Here is a 22,062-nt window from a genome sequence, read left to right as displayed (position 1 = left end):
AATACTGTGTTATAATTTTACTATCTGTACGGCGCGTTCATGTTTCGCAGTGGTGTATGGGACATGTAGTTTTACGTACACAAAGAAACCTCGCTGTGCTGTTTATTGAGCGGGTGGTAGCCGGTGGACGCAGTAACGTCAATAACGATTAAGTATTGTACAGTAGACTGGTAGTTTTTCCTAAGGGAAAATAAGATGCAGTGTCGTCGTGAACAGTCCCATCACCTCCGGCATTAGTGTGTTTGGTCTCCTGTGCAGACGAGGGCAGCAGAACACTGAAATTACCCCGCCAACTGTCAAGCACGAGGGGCACGAAGAGAAAGAACCGCCGCCGCGCGCACTCGTGAACGCGCATCGACACTAAATCCGCTAGATTACTAAACCCGTTTCACACCAAGAGAAAGATGATTGTTTTTGATCGTTTTAGCGAATGTTAATGTACGGACCAACTGTTTCCATTTTTACTCTCAAGGAAACTAATGAATTATTCTGTGGAGTACAACTATTTGGACGGCCGTCTTACTCATCTTTTTTCCCCTTTTGGTTGAGAAAGAGCCCCACAGGGTTGTCGGGCTAGTGGGTCGCCAGGAGTTGGAACAACGACGAGCTTACAGTACTACTTTGCATTGAAATGAAGTCTTGTTTGGCGAATGTCTGATGCTCGGACACGTCTGTGTTAACATTTAGTTGTTATTTTAGGGGTTAACAATGACCCATGATGTGCGAAGAGCTACTCTCTGGACTGGCCAAAACAGTGTCAAAGGCTAAGCTAACGTTAGGTATTGGTCGTAACTGTTAACTATTATGAAAGCTACACTCTGTATTGACCAGGCGGATATTTATAACTAACGGGACACACATGTTACTCCAAAGACTTAGGCTAAAATAAACTGCTCAAGGAAAGCGACGCTACTTTGTCATTCTAAAGTTTAATTCCTTTGTCAACTCTGTAATTGAATGACCCAGGATTCAGTATGTCATTTTTTAATTTCCGTAAAATATTTAAATTGGGATCTGAGAAGAAGAAGAAACAGTACGAACACGTCCGCAGAGATGAAAATCCAGAGGAAATATGGGACATAATCGGTGAATTGGGAGATGGAGCCTTTGGAAAAGTGTTCAAGGTAAGCAATGGCTTCGGCTGAGCAGCTGTTTGTAAAGAGTAGCCTTCCGTCTGCTTTTTTGCGGCAGGCTTGTGTTTACATAAAATGGGCTATGACTCTTCTGTAACCAGCAATCCTCTTTTTGAAGTGTGACACAACATGCCAGCAGTGTCACTCTCTGTCCTGTATTGTTTTGACCCACCCACCGTCTTCAAACCAATACACGGCCCTGTGACAGAGCTGGTGTCACATATGAGTGCTGAGGTCCCTCTCTACAGCTACCCTACATACTTGTCTTAACCCTCTCCAGATGGACTTTACTTACACGTGACAAACGTCCAAATGTCATCAGATCCTCTCATTGCTGCAAACTGACTTCATCACCAACTGGTCTCATTGTGAACATTAGCTTGATCATTTATGCACAGATAAGGCTTGACCTGTCAGAAATGTAGCACTTTCCAAGCAGGAGCAAAATGTACTATTGTGATGCTGATGGCTGTTTATTTTGTATCTGTTCCCCAGCTCCAACAAGCTAGCTAAATCATTCCCGCTTCACATTTTCAGATAGCTGACCCAGTGTCAAAGCAACCCCCTTGTCAACATTTTAATAGTGCCATTGTTTCCTTTGATCCTAATGCATAGCTAGAGCCAGAAGCTTCATTTGCATGAGTGACGGTTAATGTTATCACACAGGAGGGCTCTACCAAATCTAGTACCAGGAAGTCTGTGGCTCACAAACACAGCTTGTATTCTCTGTTTTGTTCTTTGTTGCCAAATGCTATTTTTGGACACTTTGAAGTAGCTGGACTTAACTATGATTTCATGCTGGTGTTACTTTATATCATTCTTGAATTAAGCCTAATCTCATTGCATAATGATTTAATCACAGGTTGCCAATTTTGCAGCATTACAACAACAACAAGGCTTTCGTGAACCAGACCTGCTGTTTATCATAATTATTCCATGGAAGCAGTTTGTTTTTGTCCCACTAGCAGTGGCACTGTAGAGTCAAGCTGAAGGAAATCTACAAATAGTAAATTGTAGTGTTACGTTTGTGTGTTTGGGCTTTGGGTCAAAGCAATTGTAATGTCAGACTGCACAGATGCATCACTGGGATAGTTCACCCTCTATTGATTCATAGTGAAATTCAAGTTGTCTGCTTTAGCACTGAGGAGTATATTATGGAGGTTTATATTTTTTTAAATGGCGTGTATGGCTGACCGCGGAATACGGGCAGGTCACCAGGAAGTGGCTGCATCCCATATCACAGTGGCGACTTCATTGAGCACATCCTGCCTGCAGAGAAGCCAAAACAAACAGGAGAAATTTCCACTTCAACAAGACATGTCTCATGTTCTGCTCACTCAGACCTACAGCAAAGCAGAGTGTTTATTTGCTGTTTTTAGATCCACTTAATGGCTTTTTGAGGTGTCTGTTGCAGGTCTGAGGTCAAGACAACTTTAAGTTCAACATAAACCAAGTTTGGCCTTCTGTGGGTCTTTCAGAGAACATGTGTTCATCTGGAGCTGTAAAATGAGAAGACAGATTGAACTATATCAGAGTACAAGACCAGCAAAACATAAGACTGTGAGCTGAATAACTGTGAAAGTCCTTTGGCCATACAACACTCTAATAATATTCTTATCCCACAGGCTCAGAACAAACTGACGGGCATCCTAGCTGCAGCCAAAGTTATTGACACAAAGACAGAGGAGGAGTTGGAGGACTACATGGTGGAGATCGACATCCTGGCCTCCTGCGACCACCAAAACATTGTCAAACTGCTCGATGCTTTCTATTATGAAAGCAAACTCTGGGTGAGTAGAGGGAAGAGGTGTCTCAAGTGTCATCAGTGTTTCCTCCAATATACCATTCAAGCAGAGGAAAATATAGACCTAATACAGCAGTTTGATTCAGCAAAACTTCCTTCTGAATCACAAATTAGATCAATCTTGAAAACTTCGATGGAGTATCTAATAAATGTTTTTAGCAGTGTAGCTTTAGCAGCTTAAAACGTGGACAAGAGTGAATGTGGTAGTGAGGTTAAACCTCCTCCCACAGTAAATCAGTTATGTAAAACCACAGACAAAATACTGTTTCATTGAGTCTTTTTTGTAAACTCTTTATTACAGTTGTCACAATGATGAGATTATGAGAGTGGACTCTCACAATTGTATCTATGCCAGGTTAAAAGCGTACATCATCACTGTACTGCATTGTTTTTCCAGTATATGCAAGTTCCTCTCCTATGGTCATATTCTTATCAAAAATTGAGGCCAAAGTTCAGATGAGCAACAGAAACAAGTAGCTTTTAGAGCTGTTAATCATCATACCAGTTCATTACCCATCTACTTTTGATATGAGCTAATTTTCAAATGCTTTCATTTTTCACTGCAGCCACTTTTTTTTTTCAAGCAAAAATATGTACATTTGGAAATTATTTATCTTTGAAACCTACAAGTTTGTCTATTCCTTACTACACAAACTCTGAATTTTAGGTGTATTTCACACCATTGGAGTATTATCATTCGGCTCCAGTGAACACTGATTAGTTGTGTACATATAGCACCTGAATGCCTTCTACCTTGCCGTGGAGCAAACCTGTGTCAGTAGATATGGATTATACCCATGACCTAACCATGAGAGAAGTGTTCATGAATAAATAAACAGTGAGTGTGTGGAACTCAAGTGAGAGGAGTAGATTACAGGTTGGAAACCTGGTAATTCTGGGATTTTCTCGTTCCCATCATATGCTATATTGGGGATTCACCAATCCCACAGTCCTAACATGCTCTCTCCCTTACACACACACACACACACACACACACACACACACACAAACCACAAACACACACTTGTCTTTCTATATTTGTGAGGAGCCTTACTGGTGAAAAGCATTCCCTAGCTCCTAACCCTAACCTTAACCATCACAACTAAATGCCTGTTTTTTCTTTTTTCTGGGTCCGGGAAACATCTCTTGATGGCTTCCCTTCATTGTTGTGATGAGATGGTCCTCGTCTGTTTCTTTGGCAAGAAGTTTCTGAAGCAGCATCACATGCGATGCCAAAGCATCAGAAGAAAGCAGTTGTCTATTTCCACTTTATCTTATTTCCCCATCAGCTTAAGGCTGTATATAAGATGCTCCATTACAGATGTTTTAATTGGCAAGTGCTTTGTGACAAATTAGTAACTGAACAATACATACAGCGCCATTACTTCATTTGTATACTTTGTGAAGACTTTGTGTGTCTTTTGTCCTTTTTGGCCACTCCAAGCACTGGCAACAGTGCGAATAGACATTCATCAAAATCCATGTGGCGGCTAGCTTGACTGGGTTTTTGCAAATGACAGCTCACTGGACCGCAGTTATCCTCACTGTGAGAGAGGAGGGGCTATTCACAGGGTCTGTTGTCAATGTGTTTGTGAGAAAGAGTGCAAACGAGAGAAGGGCAAGGAGGGGCTGAAGCGAATCACTGCACTGTGCACAGCTCAACCATGAAAAAGGACTTTACCCATTTTTAAATGAGAGTATAGGCTGCAGTCTGCTCTGTTTTTGTCGTTGTTTATCTTAAATGTCTCCAAACTGCTGACATTGCTGCTCTTCCACCAACCTACCCAACTGCTGAGAAGTTAATGCAACGTAGCTGTGCTTCCGGGTGCCATTGTATTTCAATAGTTTTACACTTACAATTATGAGTACATGAGCAAAGTATCGGACCGGGTACCCAATAATGTATTGGTATCTGTTTATCCCTGCACTGTGTAGAACGGGTGGGCACCTTTTTCCTTATCAAGGGACATGTCAATTTTTAGAACATCCTCTGAGGGCCTTATTGAACCTTGCGATTGGCTTTAACTGCTTCTCCGCCATGAAGGCCAGATGACACAGCCACTTACTACCACTGAGCTCAACGACAGTTTTTCACCTTCGTCTCTATGAATTAGTCCAGACAAATTGACACTTCCTTCTGACTGAGATTTCAGCTTCTTAGCCATTGCTATTGCTAGTTTTTTCACCACAAAAATTGCCTGCTTAGCAGTGTCTGTCAGAATGCAATCTTGTGAAACTCCATGTTGGGCACCCAAATTCTGCTGAAGAGCGTGTTTATCCAAGTGCATTTGTCATTGCAGTTTATGCAGTTTAGCATGTTTCAAGATGTAATAATGTTCAAGATTGGCCTTTTTCAACATTGCAAACACATCCCCACAAATTTACTTGACTGGCTTGACTTTTTTGGTTTTGTCCTTTTCTCTTGGAAAGCACGACACTACGCGTCTGCTTTTGTTTTCTTGACAGACCAGATCAAACGGTCTTGGCTGCCATATACAGCCCAGAGGCCGGAGGTTCCCCACCCCTAGTACAGAATATCTAACCATGCTAAGTGAATAACACATTCAGCATTGCAAAGAACATCTTTCCACATGATGCCAAAGACTTACATTTCTTTTTAAATTTCATACTCCCATAAACTGAAAACATACATAGAACAAAGGCATACTTGGAAATAGGTCATGTATCCATCCTTGGGCAGGAACATCATTGGAAGTTCCATGCCTTGACTTGTGTGAGTCAATACATAAGCAGCTAAAAAGACAGCCCTGTCATAAGTCATAAGCTTTCATGATTACCTGAGTATTTGATTTCAGTGCATTTCATTGAGCGCTCAGCCCTTTTCCTCCTCATTGTCCTTTGAACAATGGCCGTAGCCTGATGGGGACTGTCTGTTGATTTTTATCTTGGCCTTTGTGGCACCTGTTCGTGCAAATAGGAGAGAGTGTCTGAGACATTTCCTTCTAGAGATGAAAGTCTTTATTCCGCATAATCCCAGGAGGGTCGGGAGGTGACTTTATAACTGCATACTAAATTGTATCACTGCTTGACCTTTGTTTCCCCTTTTGTTGTGCTTCGCTACAATTTTAGTTGCAGAGCAACAGACTTGAGGCTGCAATGTTGCTCATGTCACTCAAAACGTATTGGAGAGATCATGTATGAACTCACACTCCTCCCTCTCTGTACCACACGAAGCGATTAGAAAATATGTGGGTGCATACTTCTCCATGTATTTGTGTGTGTCAAATAAACAAGTGGGAGAGGAAGCCACGACCCTGGCCCGAGATCCCTCTCTGCCTGCTGCCACTGTGAAAACCACTGTGGGGCCCATTGTACAACAGCAGAGTCACTGAAACAACAGTGCGCCTACAGAGAAACACTAGAATGGTGCACGTGTTGAATAGCCAAGACTGCTCTGAGACTTAGAGCATTGTATGTCTTGTAAGGGCTTTGTTTTTCGAAATACAACAGTCTTGAAAAGCTCAACTGAATAATGGAATACCATTGAACCTTGGTTGAAGGTTGGATTTAGTCTTTTTTAGGAAATAGGGTTTTAGAAGATCTTGTCAGCTGCCATTTTAAATGCAGACTGACCCTGTCAAAAAAAAAAAAAAAAAAAAAGGCTAGGGCTTTAACCAACGTATCAACCACAATTGGTTTCTCAATGGTTTCTAAATTGCAGAACTGTGGCTTTACTTCCTCTTCCTTAATGTGTGACATTTGGCCCAACGTTCCCCAAATCTCATTGTAGAGGAGTGAGTTAGCACCATGTAATGAGGCTGACCTTGTGTCCAAGCTTAATAAAAACACTGCTCCAGATGCTTTACCCTAACTTGCAACCATAATCATACTCCCCACTGCCTGAGCTGCTGTGTCCATTGAAACTTTAATCCTATTTACAGAATAAGGCCCAAGGTCTGGCAATATAGCTACCTAGCTACCTAGCAGCTGTGTGAAACCTTTTCCACAATGCAGCCCCAACTGGGCCAATCCTCTTACATCAACAGCTATACTGAAAGCTTCTAAATGCCTTTAAGGTCTCTGTGTTTCATTCACGCAGGCTGGCTATGTCTGCATTCATTCTCAAATTTCCTAAACCAAGTGAGTAGTTAGGTTACATGGTGATGATGATGAATTCCTTTGTGTTTTGTACATATACAATACATGTTTCAGCACACTCAATACATGGGAACAGGCATTTTTTCTGAACTTTAGAACCATCCAGACCCTCACAATAGATTTGAGAGGTCACTGGGTTCAGCCACAGCATTACACCCTCATGATGGCCTGCACTCAGCTCTCTTTGACAGCCATGTTGTAGCATAGCTCAATGCTAATAATGAAAACTAATAAAGACTATATTTTTATGAGATGCATGTTGTTTTACTAAAACAAATAGCTGTGTTGCACATGTTGAACTGCATACTGACTCTGTGTTCCTTTTTTCATCCTTGTTGGCAGATCCTCATTGAGTTCTGTGCAGGAGGGGCTGTGGATGCAGTCATGCTAGGTGAGTCAGCATTTCCAATTTGCATACAGGTTGTAACGTCAAAAAGGAAACTGTTCAGAAAACAGCACTAAACGAAATGAAGACACCAAAAGGCCTCTGTAGACAAACCACATATTACGTTCTTCATTCATCAACACACTGAATGCAGCTTAACCCTTATTATCATCCATGATTAGGTTGCATTAGTTTTTCCACAGCCAGGAATGCTAAGCATGTATTTGTGTGACCTTCATTCCCTGCAGAACTGGAGAGACCACTGACAGAGCCTCAGATCAGGGTGGTATGTAAGCAGACCCTGCTGGCCCTCGTCTACCTCCATGACAACAACATCATCCACAGAGATCTGAAGGCTGGCAACATCCTCCTCACACTGGATGGTGACGTCAAGCTGGGTAAGAGCAAAGTCAAATCCTGATGTTAACACCAGGAAGTGCTACCTTATTTCCTGACAGGGTAGCTACAGACTCTTGGTGTGGATTCTCAGACCAAGAATCTATCAGATAATGAGCCAGAATAGATGCTTATATGAGTGTTATTGAAGGATGAGTGGAGAAAACTGTCATCTATATAATACAGATGGGGTGTAAGAGGAAGTGAAGTGCTAGGATGAATTGCTTTACAAGTATATTTAGTCATGCAATTTTTTTTTTACTTTTCTGGAGGGAAATCATGAATGAGATCACAGTCTGGCAATGTGGGCTTTGTGGCTTTGGCCAGAGTTTCAATGTATTAATCTCATGTTTCCTCAAAATTTAAGTGCTGGAAACGGCACAGGAATTTACTGTACATGGATACCATCCATTTATAGCCACTTTTCACACACGCTTGTGTCAAGGTGTTATGTCGTACCATATAGATCAGAAAAACAACTTTACCACCAAGTTTACCATACTCATTTTTAGCTCTTTTATTGGAAGAAGCTGATAAGTTCACATGACATTGTAACTTGGGTTTTATTTTTGTTGGCCATTATTCCTACCAGTAATAATAACTAATAGAATATTTAATGGAAATTGAATTAATTATTGAAATAAATAGTTCTCAGAATTGAAACAGCAGAGACAGAGAGATATCCTGTCTTCTTGTGTACCTACTTGTACAGGTCAATCCCCTGGATCTTATATTCTTTCATAATGCAAGTACTAGCATTACTCTTTGCAATTTATGAAACCAGGATTTAACAAATTGTTTTATTTTATTAATTTTAAATTTTTTGTACACAGGTTTTCAACTCAGTGCACAAATTTGTACATGCTATCACTGGGTTATTTTGGTACTGAAAAAAACTTTAAAACAGGATGATTTTTCAGGCAAGTTCTTGAGTTAAAAGGGGCATATTTTTTCCTGTAATTTCTTTTTGGATTTATGGATGTTTATCCCCAGTGGACATTGTAGATTAAACTGTTAATGATGTTGATAAGATGGCCAAATAAGTTGGCCAAACTACATTAACTAACTTCCTGTTTTTCTAAGAATACCAACATCCACCTGCCCGCCCTTTTCATCTCACACAGTATCTTTGCCTCGTATCTCTCCATCCAGCCCTGATGACATCATCAGGGTTATTTTCTCAGACTTTGGAAAGCTCCTTCCAGAGCCACCGAAGACATTATATAACTGTTTTCACAAGCGAAATAGATGAATTTCACTGCGACAAGTTTGCTGAACTTGATGTGTGAAATGGACGGAATGGACTTTACAAAACAGACCTGTAAGGGAATCTCACTTTGACTTATACTGCACACTTGTTCTGTTGAATTATCATTGCAGACATGGTAACATAAACTATTGACCTTAAATGCATATCAGCAATTGTTTGGACCTGCTGCTGTTCAGTGTGTACACAAACGTGCATTCACAGAAGATGCACTAATGCAGCATACGTATGGGGTATGAGTCACTGCTGGTGGATGGAACAAGCTCAGTGAAATAACACACAGCAAGCATTTTGTCCAGTGATAGTACACACACAGAGGTGCCTGTGCATCTGCCTGCTGGGACACTGATGAGCCGTTACTCACAAGAGGTCCAAACAAGGCCTGATGTCATCGTGCAAATGTACAAAGTGTATTATAACCGCATATGATTTCTTGGACTGTGTAACTTTGTGTTCACGCAACTTCATGCACTTATGAGATTAGCAATCGTGCAGTTGAATTGTTTGGTTTGTGTGGCTACATTAGGAAAATAAATGATGACAGTGGTGTTCCTCTAGCTAATTGCTGGTTTTCCTTGAATCACATGTTTTCCAGCTGACTTTGGTGTGTCTGCCAAAAACACCAAAACGCTACAGAGGAGAGACTCTTTCATTGGAACACCCTACTGGTGAGTGCAATATAAAACAAAAGATGTTTTCAGAGTCAATAAAACCCCCTTTTGTCATGTTTTTTGTTGCTTTTTTGACAGAAAATTGAAAGAAGTATGAATACAGTTAATATCTATGAACTCCACATCTCCTTTCACTGACTTCCCTTGTTTCCTTCCAGGATGGCTCCAGAGGTGGTGATGTGTGAGACGTCCAAGGACCGTCCATACGACTACAAGGCTGATGTCTGGTCCCTTGGGGTCACCTTGATTGAGCTGGCACAGATTGAGCCACCCAATCACGAGATGAACCCCATGAGAGTCCTGCTGAAAATAGCAAAATCCGATCCTCCTACCCTGATGCAACCATCACGCTGGTGAGTCACAGCGCAAATCTTTGTCGGCCTGTCCTTCATGAGGGAGAAGCAGCCTTGAAGTCATTGATTTGAATGACCATCATTAGTTTGCATAACTCTACTGAGGAAATGTTTTCCTTCATGTTTCCATGACATTTTGGACATGCAATGATCAATAAGGTAGAAGAGCAATACATTTGCATCATATAAGATCATGTTCAAGTCTTTTTTTACCCATCTCACTCCACCGTTAAGGTCCCCAGAATTCAGTGATTTCTTAAGGCGATGTCTGGACAAGCATGTGGACAACAGATGGAGTGCAACACAGCTGCTACAGGTACCTTTCTCTTCATTCCCACAGTTTTTTCATTCAAGTTCTGAACCCCCATTTCGCTGTCCTATCAGTTGCCCAAGCCCTGTATCTGGCCACTTAAATCAAGCGATAATCCACGTTCCCCATCCCATACCCATGTACCACCTGCCATTCAGAGCGTAAGCAGCACAGTCCTAGACGACATCTGTTTACCTGCTTGGTGTCAGGTACTGAACCGTGTGTCCTGGCAAGACTGACACTCATCCCTTTGTGCTTCAGCTGACGTCAGCAGTACAGGCTTTTCTTTTTCCATAGGGTTTAAAGTGCTCTCCAAGTCAGAGCCACTTACTTACGCAGAGGCAATAAGGACACAGTCATACACACACAGGGAATACTGCAGCTGAAGGATCGTTCTGCGCAGACGAAGACTCAATGGGCTTGAAAATACAAAATAGCGGTCTGCCACCAATGAAGGTTTTGATATCGAAGAAGCTGCATATTCTCAGGCCAGCGATAGAATATGTGCAGCAGATTTCTAAGCCGAAGAAGGTGAGGCTGTCGAGAGATGTACATGCAGTGTGTAGTCTGATCTTTGTTTACTAGAAGTTAAACGGTTTTCTGATTGATTTGTTTATCATGGAATCACTCAGACAGACGGACTTCCAGAGAGGGACAGAGTAACCAAAGGATGCAGGAAAGAATTGTTAAATGTGTGTTTGTTGGATGTACTTGTGTCCCCCTAACTGTGTCTTATATAGTCTGACTGTGACAAACGAATATTTCAAAATCTATGGGGTTAGTTGTCGGTGGGGTGTCCGGTCTTTGCTGCCAAATCTTTTTAAGTTCTTTTATTGCACAAGATAAATGTTGAGTTTATCGCAACATATATCACGCATTGGATGTAACCTTATAAATGAATAAAAGATTTCTAATCATTTTATTATTGAATTTTGTGCAGCATTCATTTGTGTCCAGTGTGACAGACAACAGACCACTGAGGGAGCTAATAGCTGAGGCAAAGGCTGAGGTCACCGAAGAGATTGAAGAGCACAAAGAAGAAGAAGAGGAGGAAGAGACAGAGGCACATCTGGTGTGTAAACAGTTACAACAAACAGTTAACAATCGGTTTCCTTGAGGAATTTGAGCTGTTGAGGGAAAAATGCTAACTGTTGGGAATTTTTATTTTGTATAGTTTTGTTTTAATGAAGCAGGGCATGCCAAAGTTTTAGATGTACACTATGCCTGCACCCGTTCTGCCATAAATTAGCTTATGCCTCAGATTTCTGACTTTATTCTAGAGTTTAAATGTTAAGTACATTAACATAAATTAAATTTTGTGATTTTCATGAGTGCACCCCTATTGTGTTCTGGCTTTTGAAGAAACATTCCTAACTTCTCTTGGTGTCACTTCTATGTCTTCCTCAGGGCCACAAACGCGCCCCCTCTGATGTCAGTGTTGCGAGCTCTGAGGATGAGAAGATCCCCCTCTCTCCCTCCATCTTGGAATCAGTCCCTGAGAAGGTTGAGCCAATTCTGCCCGTGCCCACTCCCACTGAGCTGCCTGTGGCCAACCATTTGGTGAACACCAGCTTTGTGGAGGAGCCTGCTGCCCCTGCAGCTGGGGAGCACACAGAGGAAGCTTCAAACACACCAGCTGACGATGGAGAGGTAGAACAGAAACCAGAGGAGGAAAAACTCCCAGAACCAGGAGTAGATGTTGCCTCCTCAGATCCAGAGGCTGAACCAGAGGCACCTGCTAAGGAAATGCAGCAGCTGGAGATTGCTGCTGAAGATGAAAAAGAACTGGACACAGCCGAGGTTCCAGCCATTACGCAGGCCAGCACAGAGGGGACAGAGGTCACTGAGGCTCCTCAGGAGGAAAAGATGACCGTTGTGGAGGAATCAACTGCAGCAGCAGAGGAGGAAGAGGACCGGTATAAACATCTAAAGGTGACACTGACACTACCAGAGAAAGATGAAGTTGTGCCAAAAGAGGAGAATGGAGAGAAACCCACAGAAAATGAAAAAATAAATGCAGAAGATGAGAAGAAAGTTCCAGACAAAGCTAAGGATGACAAAGAGAGAGATTCAGACTCAGGGAGCGGCTCAGTCGCAGATAACAGCAGCGTAGACCTGAATCTGTCTATCTCAAGCTTTCTGTCCAAAACAAAAGAGCATGGATCTGTTTCTATACAGGTAACTCACACAGTGCACACACTCCAACGTCAGAAACTGTGCTATGGCCTCGCATAGCTACAGATGCATTTCTAAACTCTCCTTTCTTGTTTTCCCAGGACACCAGGCGGCAGAAGAAGACGTTGAAAAAGACTCGCAAATTCATTGTGGATGGAGTGGAAGTTAGTGTGACCACATCAAAGATCATCACTGACAATGATACCAAGAACGAGGAGTTGAGATTCCTGAGGTATCCTCCTGCCTTCATTTGAATACACCCTGGGCTTCAGGTTTATGCAAATATTATCCAAACATATTGCCCAGGAGCCTTAGTGTACAAACTGACTGTGTGGAATTAATCTCTGTAAGTGCTGAATCTTTGCATGTCAGGACGCATTTAGAGGTCATGTGTGTTCACGTGTGACCTGCTTTAGGCTGAAAAAAGACTTAATTAAATTAATTTATCTGTCTTTCCCCTTTCCCTCCAAATCTCCAGGCGCCAGGAGCTGAGGGAGCTACGTCTCCTGCAGAAGGAGGAGCAGAGGGCTCAACAGCAGCTCAGCAACAAGCTGCAACAGCAAAAAGAACAGATCTACCGGCGCTTTGAACAGGAGACCACAGTGAGTCGCTCAACTCCGAATGTCAAGGCGGGGACTAACTTTGTTATGTAATCAGTGACATATGAGCTCAAATCCATCCAACAAACTACACTTGTGTTTTGTTTTGTTTTGGTTTTTTTTAATTTTCTCTAGCAGACCTTTTGAGCTCTGCCTGCTGGTGACACTTTGGTTTAAGTGACCAATTATTTCACTGTAGCCTTTTGTAAGGTGGTCCATTGTTTTGACCTTCTCAGCTCTTCCACAGCAACGCTTTACATCATTGTCTATTTGTGAATCTTTGGTCATGGCAGGAAAATGTGGCTCAGTCAGAACCAGCTGTCACAGTGGCTCCTGAATTGCAAGCAAATGAATATTTCTGATTAAACAGCCATTCTCAAACTTTATTTAAACTATTGCACCCCCAAACCCTAACCCACTTTCATATTGCATTCCCTAACTTCTAACCTTAGTGTAACCCTAACCCTTACCTAAACTTAATTTGAGCCTAAAACTAAGCCTGAACACTAAAACGGCCATTTGAAGAACTGAGGAGTGACCTCTTAAGGGCTCAAGCAAAGATAGAAGTACAAGAGCGCACACCCCAAGACACACACACATGGCCTTTAAACTAAAAATGATATTGTTACTGTCTATTGTTTTTCTCTTGCCAAGCCGATTGATGGCTTTTCCCTGAAGGGGAAGTATTTTTGTGTGGGACAGCTTTTTGAACATTCAGTTATATAATTTTTCTGAGAGGTGGTTCAGTGCTTTTCACTCATTATCGTGCAACAGAATGTTGTCATCTTGAAGACACATGGATGTGAAAAAAGAAACTCATTTTGTGGTTGTTAAATGAAGGTTTGCTTTGACCTTCTACAAACGTAAACACGTCCAGATGTAGAAAAAAATCTAAAAGACAGTGACTCATCTCAGTGTTAGTGGCTTTCTCTGCACAGAGATCCAGATTTTGTGGTTCTGACTTAACTGATGCAGTTTGGTCCTGTTTTACAACCATTACAATCATGTGATGCCATGTAGGTCTGCCTCATATTCCTGAAAACTGAAAGTTAAGAGTGATGCATGCAGCTAATGGACCTACAATTTTGTATGAGTCTCCCATGTTGCTGCTTCTTTAATATTGATTGTGTTATTTTAAAATTAGATATGTTTTGTTTGATTATCTCCGCAAATGTTGTTTTTGGTCCCGTTTGTTTGTCTGTCTGTCAGCTGGATTATGGAAAAACTACATGAAACTTATTGGAAGGGTGAAGCCCAAGGAAGAACCAATTAAATTTTGGAGATACTGATATGATCTGATCCTCTGTGTCCTCCAGAGTAAGAAACGTCAGTATGACCAGGAGGTGGAGAACCTGGAGCGGCAGCAGAAGCAGACCATCGAGAAGCTGGAGCAGGAGCACACCAACAGGCTGAGGGACGAGGCCAAACGCATCAAAGCCGAGCAGGACAAAGAACTCTCCAAGTACCAGAACATGCTGAAAAACCGCAAGAAAGAGGTAAGCAAGTGGACCACATCACGTTTCATTTCCTTTCATTTCCATTTCCCACATGTCGTCCCTTAGGAAGATGGGATAGCTTATAAAGTTCCTATTTATAGTAGGTTGTTTTGATACTTAGGCGCGCACGCACGCACACACACACACACACACACACACACTCTTCTCTGATCTGTCTTAAAAGTGTTTACATAACCACCGTTTAGCTGCACAGGAGCTAAATCTGTCTGCGCTGCCACTTCTCATTTATTTTCTCACATAGTACTAATCAATCCACAGCTGTTGTCTCATTGTATTTCCATCTATTGCTCATGGCTGCCCTGACACAGGGCAAACAGGAAGTGGGACTTTCTCCAAAGCATGTGACAAATGCTATCATGAAACGTATTAAAGAGGATATTATCCAAGCCCCGCCAGAGGAGGTAATGAGGGTTTGCTTTGCTGTGAAATTTGAACTTTGGCACACACACTACCTTCCTCTCAGCTCTCCTCTACACGTCTTTCATTGGAACAGACTTCAAACTGTGGGAGGTTAACACGCACAAAATTGTCCAACACATTGATGCAGTTTTTATAACTTGTTTTCCACATGAGTTTGCAATGCCAGCACCACAGGTTCATGGTGTATGTGTGTGCAGTGTTTCATGCAGTGATTCTCAAACTGGGGTGCGGGCCCCCCAGAGGGGTGGGCATAGAGCCACTGCAGGGGACACGTGGATGACCAAAGGGAAAAACATAGTCAAACTAAGTTGAGTGAAGAAGATCTACGCGTGGAAAATAGAAAAGAGTTTGCCGACGCTGTCGTGCTGACCTTTATTTTACTAAAATTCAACCTGGATACTTTTTTATGAATTGCTTCCACTGTTGTTGTTAGTGACTGTAAACATTGATAACTGTTTTCAGCTTCTGCCGGGGGCAGGTCAGAAAAGGTTTGAGAAGCACTGGTTTAGTGCAACATGTACGAGGGCAGTGTACTGTGATCCACAGGGAGTGGCCCATGTTATGATTCAGTCCTTTCACTTGTCCTCATGCACCTTGTGCAACACTCCCATGCAGGATGTAAGTGAAAGCCCTGAATCTGTCTCTTAAAGCATGACTCATTTCTCTTGAGACTGCATACACTGTCTTTTCTGTACATCCATACATACAAAAGGGCCAACACAAAGCCCGAAGTAGTGCTATGCTATCAACAAATCTTTAATTTGTTAACAAAGATGAATGCTGAAAGGAAAATGCTGTAAATTTTAGCAGTTTTTCCCCACAAGTATTGTTGTGTACTAGGTCAGAACAGTACAAGGAAGTGACCAGTACTTAAAGTTTAGCACTTGGCATTGAAAAAGTTTTATAGGTTGCTCCTTTAGTCCTACCCCCTTCCCCTCCATTTATGACATGTGTGATAAAGGAAAGCTTGAAAATTGTTTACTGTATGCCATTGAGCACTACATCAGCCTGTGAAGTGGCAGTTTCCTCTGTTCGGTGAGCCAAGTAGGCCGGATTAATGTGACTGACAAGCAGGTGAAACAGCCTTTTCTGCCAGTTGTGTCTGGTTCATCAGCTCAAGTCGTACTTAGTCTGAAGTGAACTTGGCACAAAGCCTGTGGGCCAGCAAACACACTCAGACACTTATACAGTCAGCTGGTCTCCTAACACCTGTCCTGCTTAATGTATTGATAAAGGTTTTTGCTAGAGCAGATGAAGCTTTTGTCTGTCACGAACCAGGCTAAGCTGGATCCTTGAGTATTGTGGATGGAAGTTCAGTGATCCTCTGACTGTGCCCTTTTTCTCAGATTCTTTATGTATTGTAGTTTCAGAGATGAACGCCTGGACCTGTTTTCCTCAAGTCATTTACAATCTCTGTCATCCTTCGTCCAGGAACAAGAGTTTCTCCAGAAGCAGCAGCAGGATCTGGACAGCGCTCTGAAGAAGATTATCCAGCAACACAAACATGAGCTCGCCACTATCGAAAGAGACTGTCTCAACCACAAGCAGCAGCTTCTCCGAGGTAAGATATGTCAATCAAAAATCTAGTAATCACTAAATAATGCATTATTATATTATACAGATGATATAATGTACTCCTATATAACATCTAGAAGTACATTATACTCAGTACAGTACATAATTCTATATACTATACATAGTATATATACATAGTGTATATATACAACAACATCTCCTTCTTCATGCCAATAAATCTTTTTGAATTTGATTTCAGTATAGTACATAAATGCGGTAGGGCTCATATAAATGACTGTGCTGTAACAATGACTCACCCAGTCTGGTTTAATCCAGAAAAATCCTCCTACTTAATTCTAATTCTCACAGGTTTAGCTGTTCAAAGACAATGCAGATGTAAAAAGGCTGCACAAATCATATCATCAATCATCATTAATGGGCCAAATTATGTTCTGTAATGTTCAAGATCCAGTGGCAGATTTAAGGGGATCTATTAGAAGAATTGTAACTTAATATTCACAGTTATGAGAATATTATGTTACATTAAGAATCATTGTGTTTTTCCTTACACTAGAATGAGCTCTTTGTATCTACAGAGGGAGCAGGTCCTCTTCCACAGAATCCGCTATGTTACACCACCGTGTTTCTACAGTACCCCAGAATGGAAAAACCAAACACTGGCTTTACAGAGAGCCTTTAGTGTTTTTTGCAACTTTGATGAACCCCCTATATGCTACCTGCTACCAAACAGGCAAAGTTATTGACCAGCTGTTGAGAATAGTGGAGCGTTTGGCTGGAGACCAAAACAGAGCAAAGGACAGTGAATATTATGATGATATCACAATAAAATGACAACAGTCCTCTACAGTAAATCTCATTTGTTTCATACCTCACGCAGGCTTATGCAAATATTATTTACACATCCTCTTTGTATAGTTTTTGTTCTATAGTATGGTTTTTAATTTTCAGTCACATGTAGATGTGTTCAGTATATTACAGCATTGAACATAAACATCAGTACAACATGTAACGACTCAGATCAACAGTAAACAAGCTCCTTTAGGAGGCAGCCTGAGTCCTCTCAGACCACATTCCTTCTAACAGCGACTGCAGCGAACAGCAGCCTGTTAGCAGTTAGCACTGCCTGGGACTTAATCCTATGCTTCATGTGCCAGGAGCTGCACAAACAACACTTCTCAGAAATGCTCACTGAACCAAGTCACGGGAGGTTGTAACTGTGCTTTAGGAGCTTGTAAAAGGCTTTCACTGGGAATAGAAATTGTGAGATAGTTCAAAGCTGAAACCTCATTAGTAAAGTTGGTGTTGGTTGACATAAGTATCTCAAGCATTCAGCCATTTGCTGCTAATGAGGTAATTTCAGCCCACAACTGTTGTTGTGTGTCTTCTGCTCCATATTACTTCTCTCCACTGCATACCATCTAGTAAAGCAGAATGTTCTTAAAATGAACCATAATGATGAGGAAGATATCCCCCTCTACAAAGCTTGTGAATGGTTCTTCTGTGTAACCTTTTAGCTTTGTCTTTTGTTCTCTTGTCTGCGAACAGCACGGGAGGCTGCCATGTGGGAGCTGGAAGAGCGCCATCTGCAGGAGAAACACCAGCTGTTCAAACAGCAGCTCAAAGACCAGTACTTCATGCAGAGGCACCAGCTGCTGAAGAGACACGAGAAGGTACAGGCTGGACAAGGCACTTATTGTAGCTCTTTTCCACATTTAAGGACACTTGTTCTGTGTCAAAAAATGCCTTCAAGAAATTTCTTTTAAAACATTTCACAATTGAAAAGGTTGCTCTGGAAGATTCCTTTAATCTTCTGTGTCTGCTGCAATGTGCCCTGTGCAGGAGATGGAGCAGATGCAGCGCTACAATCAGCGTCTGATTGAGGAGATGAAGAACAAGCAGACACAGGAGAGAGCCAGACTGCCCAAGATTCAGCGCAGCGAGGCCAAGACCCGCATGGCCATGTTCAAGAAGAGCCTTCGCATCACCGGAGCTGCCATCACACCTGAGCAGGAGAGGGAGAAAGTCAAACAGGTGAAGAGACTATGGAATGCAATATGCTAGAAATGGAATCAACTGTTTCCTGTATGTCTCAATGGAAAGCCAAACAAAGTACAGACAGCCCAAATTTCTTCAAAGAATGTTCACGTATGAAGCCTAACCCTGTCCCTGTTTTCCAGTTTGCAGCCCAGGAAGAGAAGAGACAGAAGAACGAGAGGCTGCATCAACAGCAGAAACATGAAAACCAGATGAGAGACCTGCAGCTGCAGTGTGACGCCAACATCCGAGAGCTTCAGCAGCTGCAGGTAGAGATGTTCAAAAACACTACACTGATTAAAAGCAGTGGAGTTTTATTCTATCATCCCAGCCTAAGAAAACAACCTGAGCCCAACCTCCCTGTGTGCGTTTCAGAATGAGAAGTGCCACCTGCTGATTGAACATGAGACCCAGAAGCTGAAGGAGCTAGACGAGGAGCACAGCATGGAGCTGAAGGAGTGGAGGGAGAAACTACGACCCAGGAAGAAGGTACCACATCTGTTCCACCTGGATGGTGGCTCCTTCTAGTGTGGCTCTATGGATGTGGACAGTCGGTCTTTGGTCCACTCTAACCCCAGAGGATGAATCCTGTGGCCTTTATGATCCCTTGATTTTTCATCTAGCGCCATCATGTGCTAGTTAGCGAATGTTAGCGTGCTGATGTTAGCATTTAGCTCAAAACACATTTTACAAGGTTCCGCTTCAGAGAGCTGCTGTGGCTGTAGACTCTTAGGGGCCATGTCAACCAAAAATATTCAGCTTTGGGTAAAACACCGCACATGTCAGTGTCATTTTTAGCCAGCTGTGCAGCAATCACAGTGCAGCAGAATCAGAGTTTACCATAACCAGGCACACACACCAGGCTGTGTTTGTCCTTATCAGGTGAAGGCTAACAGACAGTTTTGTTGTTCCACATAAGTACCAAGTATAAAGGCAACCAGATTAAAATACTGAAAACATTCCTTTGTGACATATGATCATGTGACATGAACATGTTTTCGTGTGTGTCCTGCAGGCCCTTGAGGAAGAGTTTGCCAGGAAGCTGCAGGAACAGGAAGTGTTCTTCAAGATGAGCGGAGAGTCGGAGTGCCTTAACCCCTCCACCCAGAGCCGCATCTCCAAGTTCTACCCGATCCCCAGCGTCCACTCCACAGGTTTCTAGGAGAAACCTACGTACATATGCAGAGACATACACACAGAGCACAAGGACACAAGCACACACACACACACACACACACACACACACACACACACACTCTGACAGTGAAGACAGAGCCTGTGCTGCCTTGTCTTCATCCTCTGAAAACTGTTGAAGGGTGGAAGAAGCATTTCTGTGTCTGGACTTTGTTCCTCAGTCTGCAGCTCTGCTCTGCAATTCTGCTCATTTCATCATATTTTCACTCTATTATAGTCACTTGGAAGGAGAATAATGAAGGAGATCTTCAGATTGTGTGTTCTGGTCGTCACCTCAAAACCACTAAAGCGAAGTAGCTCTCTGTCCACCCTTCTTTCTGTCATTGAATTGTTTTTATAAAGAATGCAGTGCCTGTAGAACTTGTTGTTTTTGGCTTTGAAATCCAAGCAGTTTATGATGATTGTTTGCTGCTCAATTGTTCTCTCATTTAGACATTTGCACTAAAAAAAAGATAGCATTTTTATACCACTTAAACATAGTGTTGATGGTTTAATTTGGTTAACTATTAAAGAGCAACTGTATCATTTCTAATTGATCATGAAATAGAATGTATTTCTGATGAAGCAGACAGCACATTTTTAATATCACTCTTGTTGAAGGAATGATGATACAGTATATTTTTATGAAATCACATATCTGTGTTAGAATTTTAGCTTGTGATCCTTTAGAGGTTAATATAACCAGTCTCAAGCATGATTTCAAAGTAAACTTTAGGAACTTTTTCCAGCAGAAATGATTCCGTCTTTTCTGGTTCTTCTTCAGAATGCCTTCCTGTCTCGAGCACAAGGCTTGAGATTACTATTTAGCTACAAGCAAAGGTGGAAGTGTGTTTGTTGCAGACATTAGAGGAGACGTGGAGGTGGTGTTTACACAGAGACAAAAGGATCACTGTTAATCAGACGCTAAGGAAATCACTGTGGCGACAGAACGACTGTCAAACAAGCATTTATGTACCTGTTTGTTGGTTTGCTAGTTATTTTCTTAGATAACACCACTTCATAATTGTCAAACAAAAGTTCTGGATCTATCGGAGCATTATTCAGGGATGACTTTAAGATGCAATGGTTCAATGATGTCCATAAATTCTGGAAATGGTGGAACATTTTTGTGAGTGTCGTGAGGCCCACTCAGCAAATCCAAACATCAAACAGCTTTCAGTTCCAAACATCAGCTGCAGTTCAGATGATGATGATGGTGATGATGATGATGATGATGATGATGATGCCGATGCCGATGCCTCCTTTGTATCCATGTTGGTTTTCCTCCGATGCCTCCTCATATGGTATGTTGCTACCAGGTGTATCATGAGTAGGCCTGCATGGCTTTTCTCCTTTTTATTGAAATGATAATACTGTGTTCATTAACATGCTAGCTAATAGCCTTAATACGTCAGAAAAGCTGAAAGGACATACTGTATGCATAATATGACCGGCGTTAAAGATTTTGGTCAGACTTCAGATTTTATGCCAGCTCGCCAACTAACCGTTGTCTTCTGTGACTGTATGATGCATATTAACGGTTTGAGAATGATTGCATCTCCATCTCCAAACGAAAACAGAACATGAGCTCTCTGCAGTTTTTTTTTTATTTAGACTGATGTGTTGATGCAGTTTTAATGACAAACATGTTCAGAAAATGGACCTGACTGGTTTAGGCCATCTTCACTTCTGATTGGTTCATTTTATCATCTCATTTTCTTTCTGATTGGCTATTGAGAGTTACAGTTAGTCAAAGTATTTAATAACTGAATGGTTATGTACAAAAAATGCAATGAAGGAGTGCTGTGCACAAAACTTTCTCAGTAGCTATTTATATGGAAGTGTATCACCCACTCTGCGCTGTCTGTGCTGTAGTTTACTTATTGGAGGTTTGCAGCATACATAAATCTGACTACAAAATTGATCCTGTCAGTTCTTGTTCTGTTGGTCAGTTAGATTCTACAAAGAAAGAAGCGAGGAAATTGATTAATTTCTGAATGTTGAATGAAAAAATATGATATCATATCAAAATCATAATGCATTTTTTAAAAAATAAATGTATAGTTTTTAGACTGCCTGTGTAATGTAGATTTTCATTCTGCTGTAAATAAACATTTTCCTCTGTATGACAGTTGTATTTGTGGCAGTGATTGAAAAGCTATGGAGTTAA

General features: G+C 41.7%; 1 protein-coding gene across 1 annotated transcript; it reads left to right on the top strand.

Moving 5' to 3' along the window:
• Positions 1–95: 95 nt before the first annotated feature.
• Positions 96–22,018, top strand: LOC143319416 (STE20-like serine/threonine-protein kinase). The gene is made up of 18 exons (XM_076728386.1): positions 96–1,124; positions 2,759–2,923; positions 7,399–7,447; positions 7,690–7,839; positions 9,700–9,772; positions 9,934–10,128; positions 10,363–10,444; positions 11,379–11,510; positions 11,846–12,616; positions 12,715–12,845; positions 13,092–13,215; positions 14,529–14,708; positions 16,581–16,710; positions 18,231–18,355; positions 18,525–18,716; positions 18,863–18,988; positions 19,095–19,208; positions 19,735–22,018. The coding sequence occupies exons 1-18, from the start codon at positions 975–977 to the stop codon at positions 19,879–19,881; spliced, it is 3,036 nt and encodes a 1,011-aa protein (XP_076584501.1). The 5' UTR covers positions 96–974; the 3' UTR covers positions 19,882–22,018.
• Positions 22,019–22,062: the final 44 nt, after the last annotated feature.

Source organism: Chaetodon auriga, chromosome 4 (genome assembly GCF_051107435.1).
Source record: "Chaetodon auriga isolate fChaAug3 chromosome 4, fChaAug3.hap1, whole genome shotgun sequence".
Classification (NCBI taxonomy): Eukaryota; Metazoa; Chordata; class Actinopteri; order Chaetodontiformes; family Chaetodontidae; genus Chaetodon; species Chaetodon auriga.
This window is presented reverse-complemented; position numbering and strand designations above follow the sequence as displayed.

What these genes read in the sequence shown, in the direction of transcription:
- LOC143319416 (XM_076728386.1), top strand. Translation starts at nt 975, where the DNA reads ATGTCATTTTTTAATTTCCGTAAAATATTTAAATTGGGATCTGAGAAG. An exon ending in CCTTTGGAAAAGTGTTCAAG is followed by an intron (nt 1,125 to 2,758) that starts GTAAGCAATGGC and finishes CTTATCCCACAG; the next exon opens with GCTCAGAACAAACTGACGGG. An exon ending in GAGAGCTTCAGCAGCTGCAG is followed by an intron (nt 18,989 to 19,094) that starts GTAGAGATGTTC and finishes TGTGCGTTTCAG; the next exon opens with AATGAGAAGTGCCACCTGCT.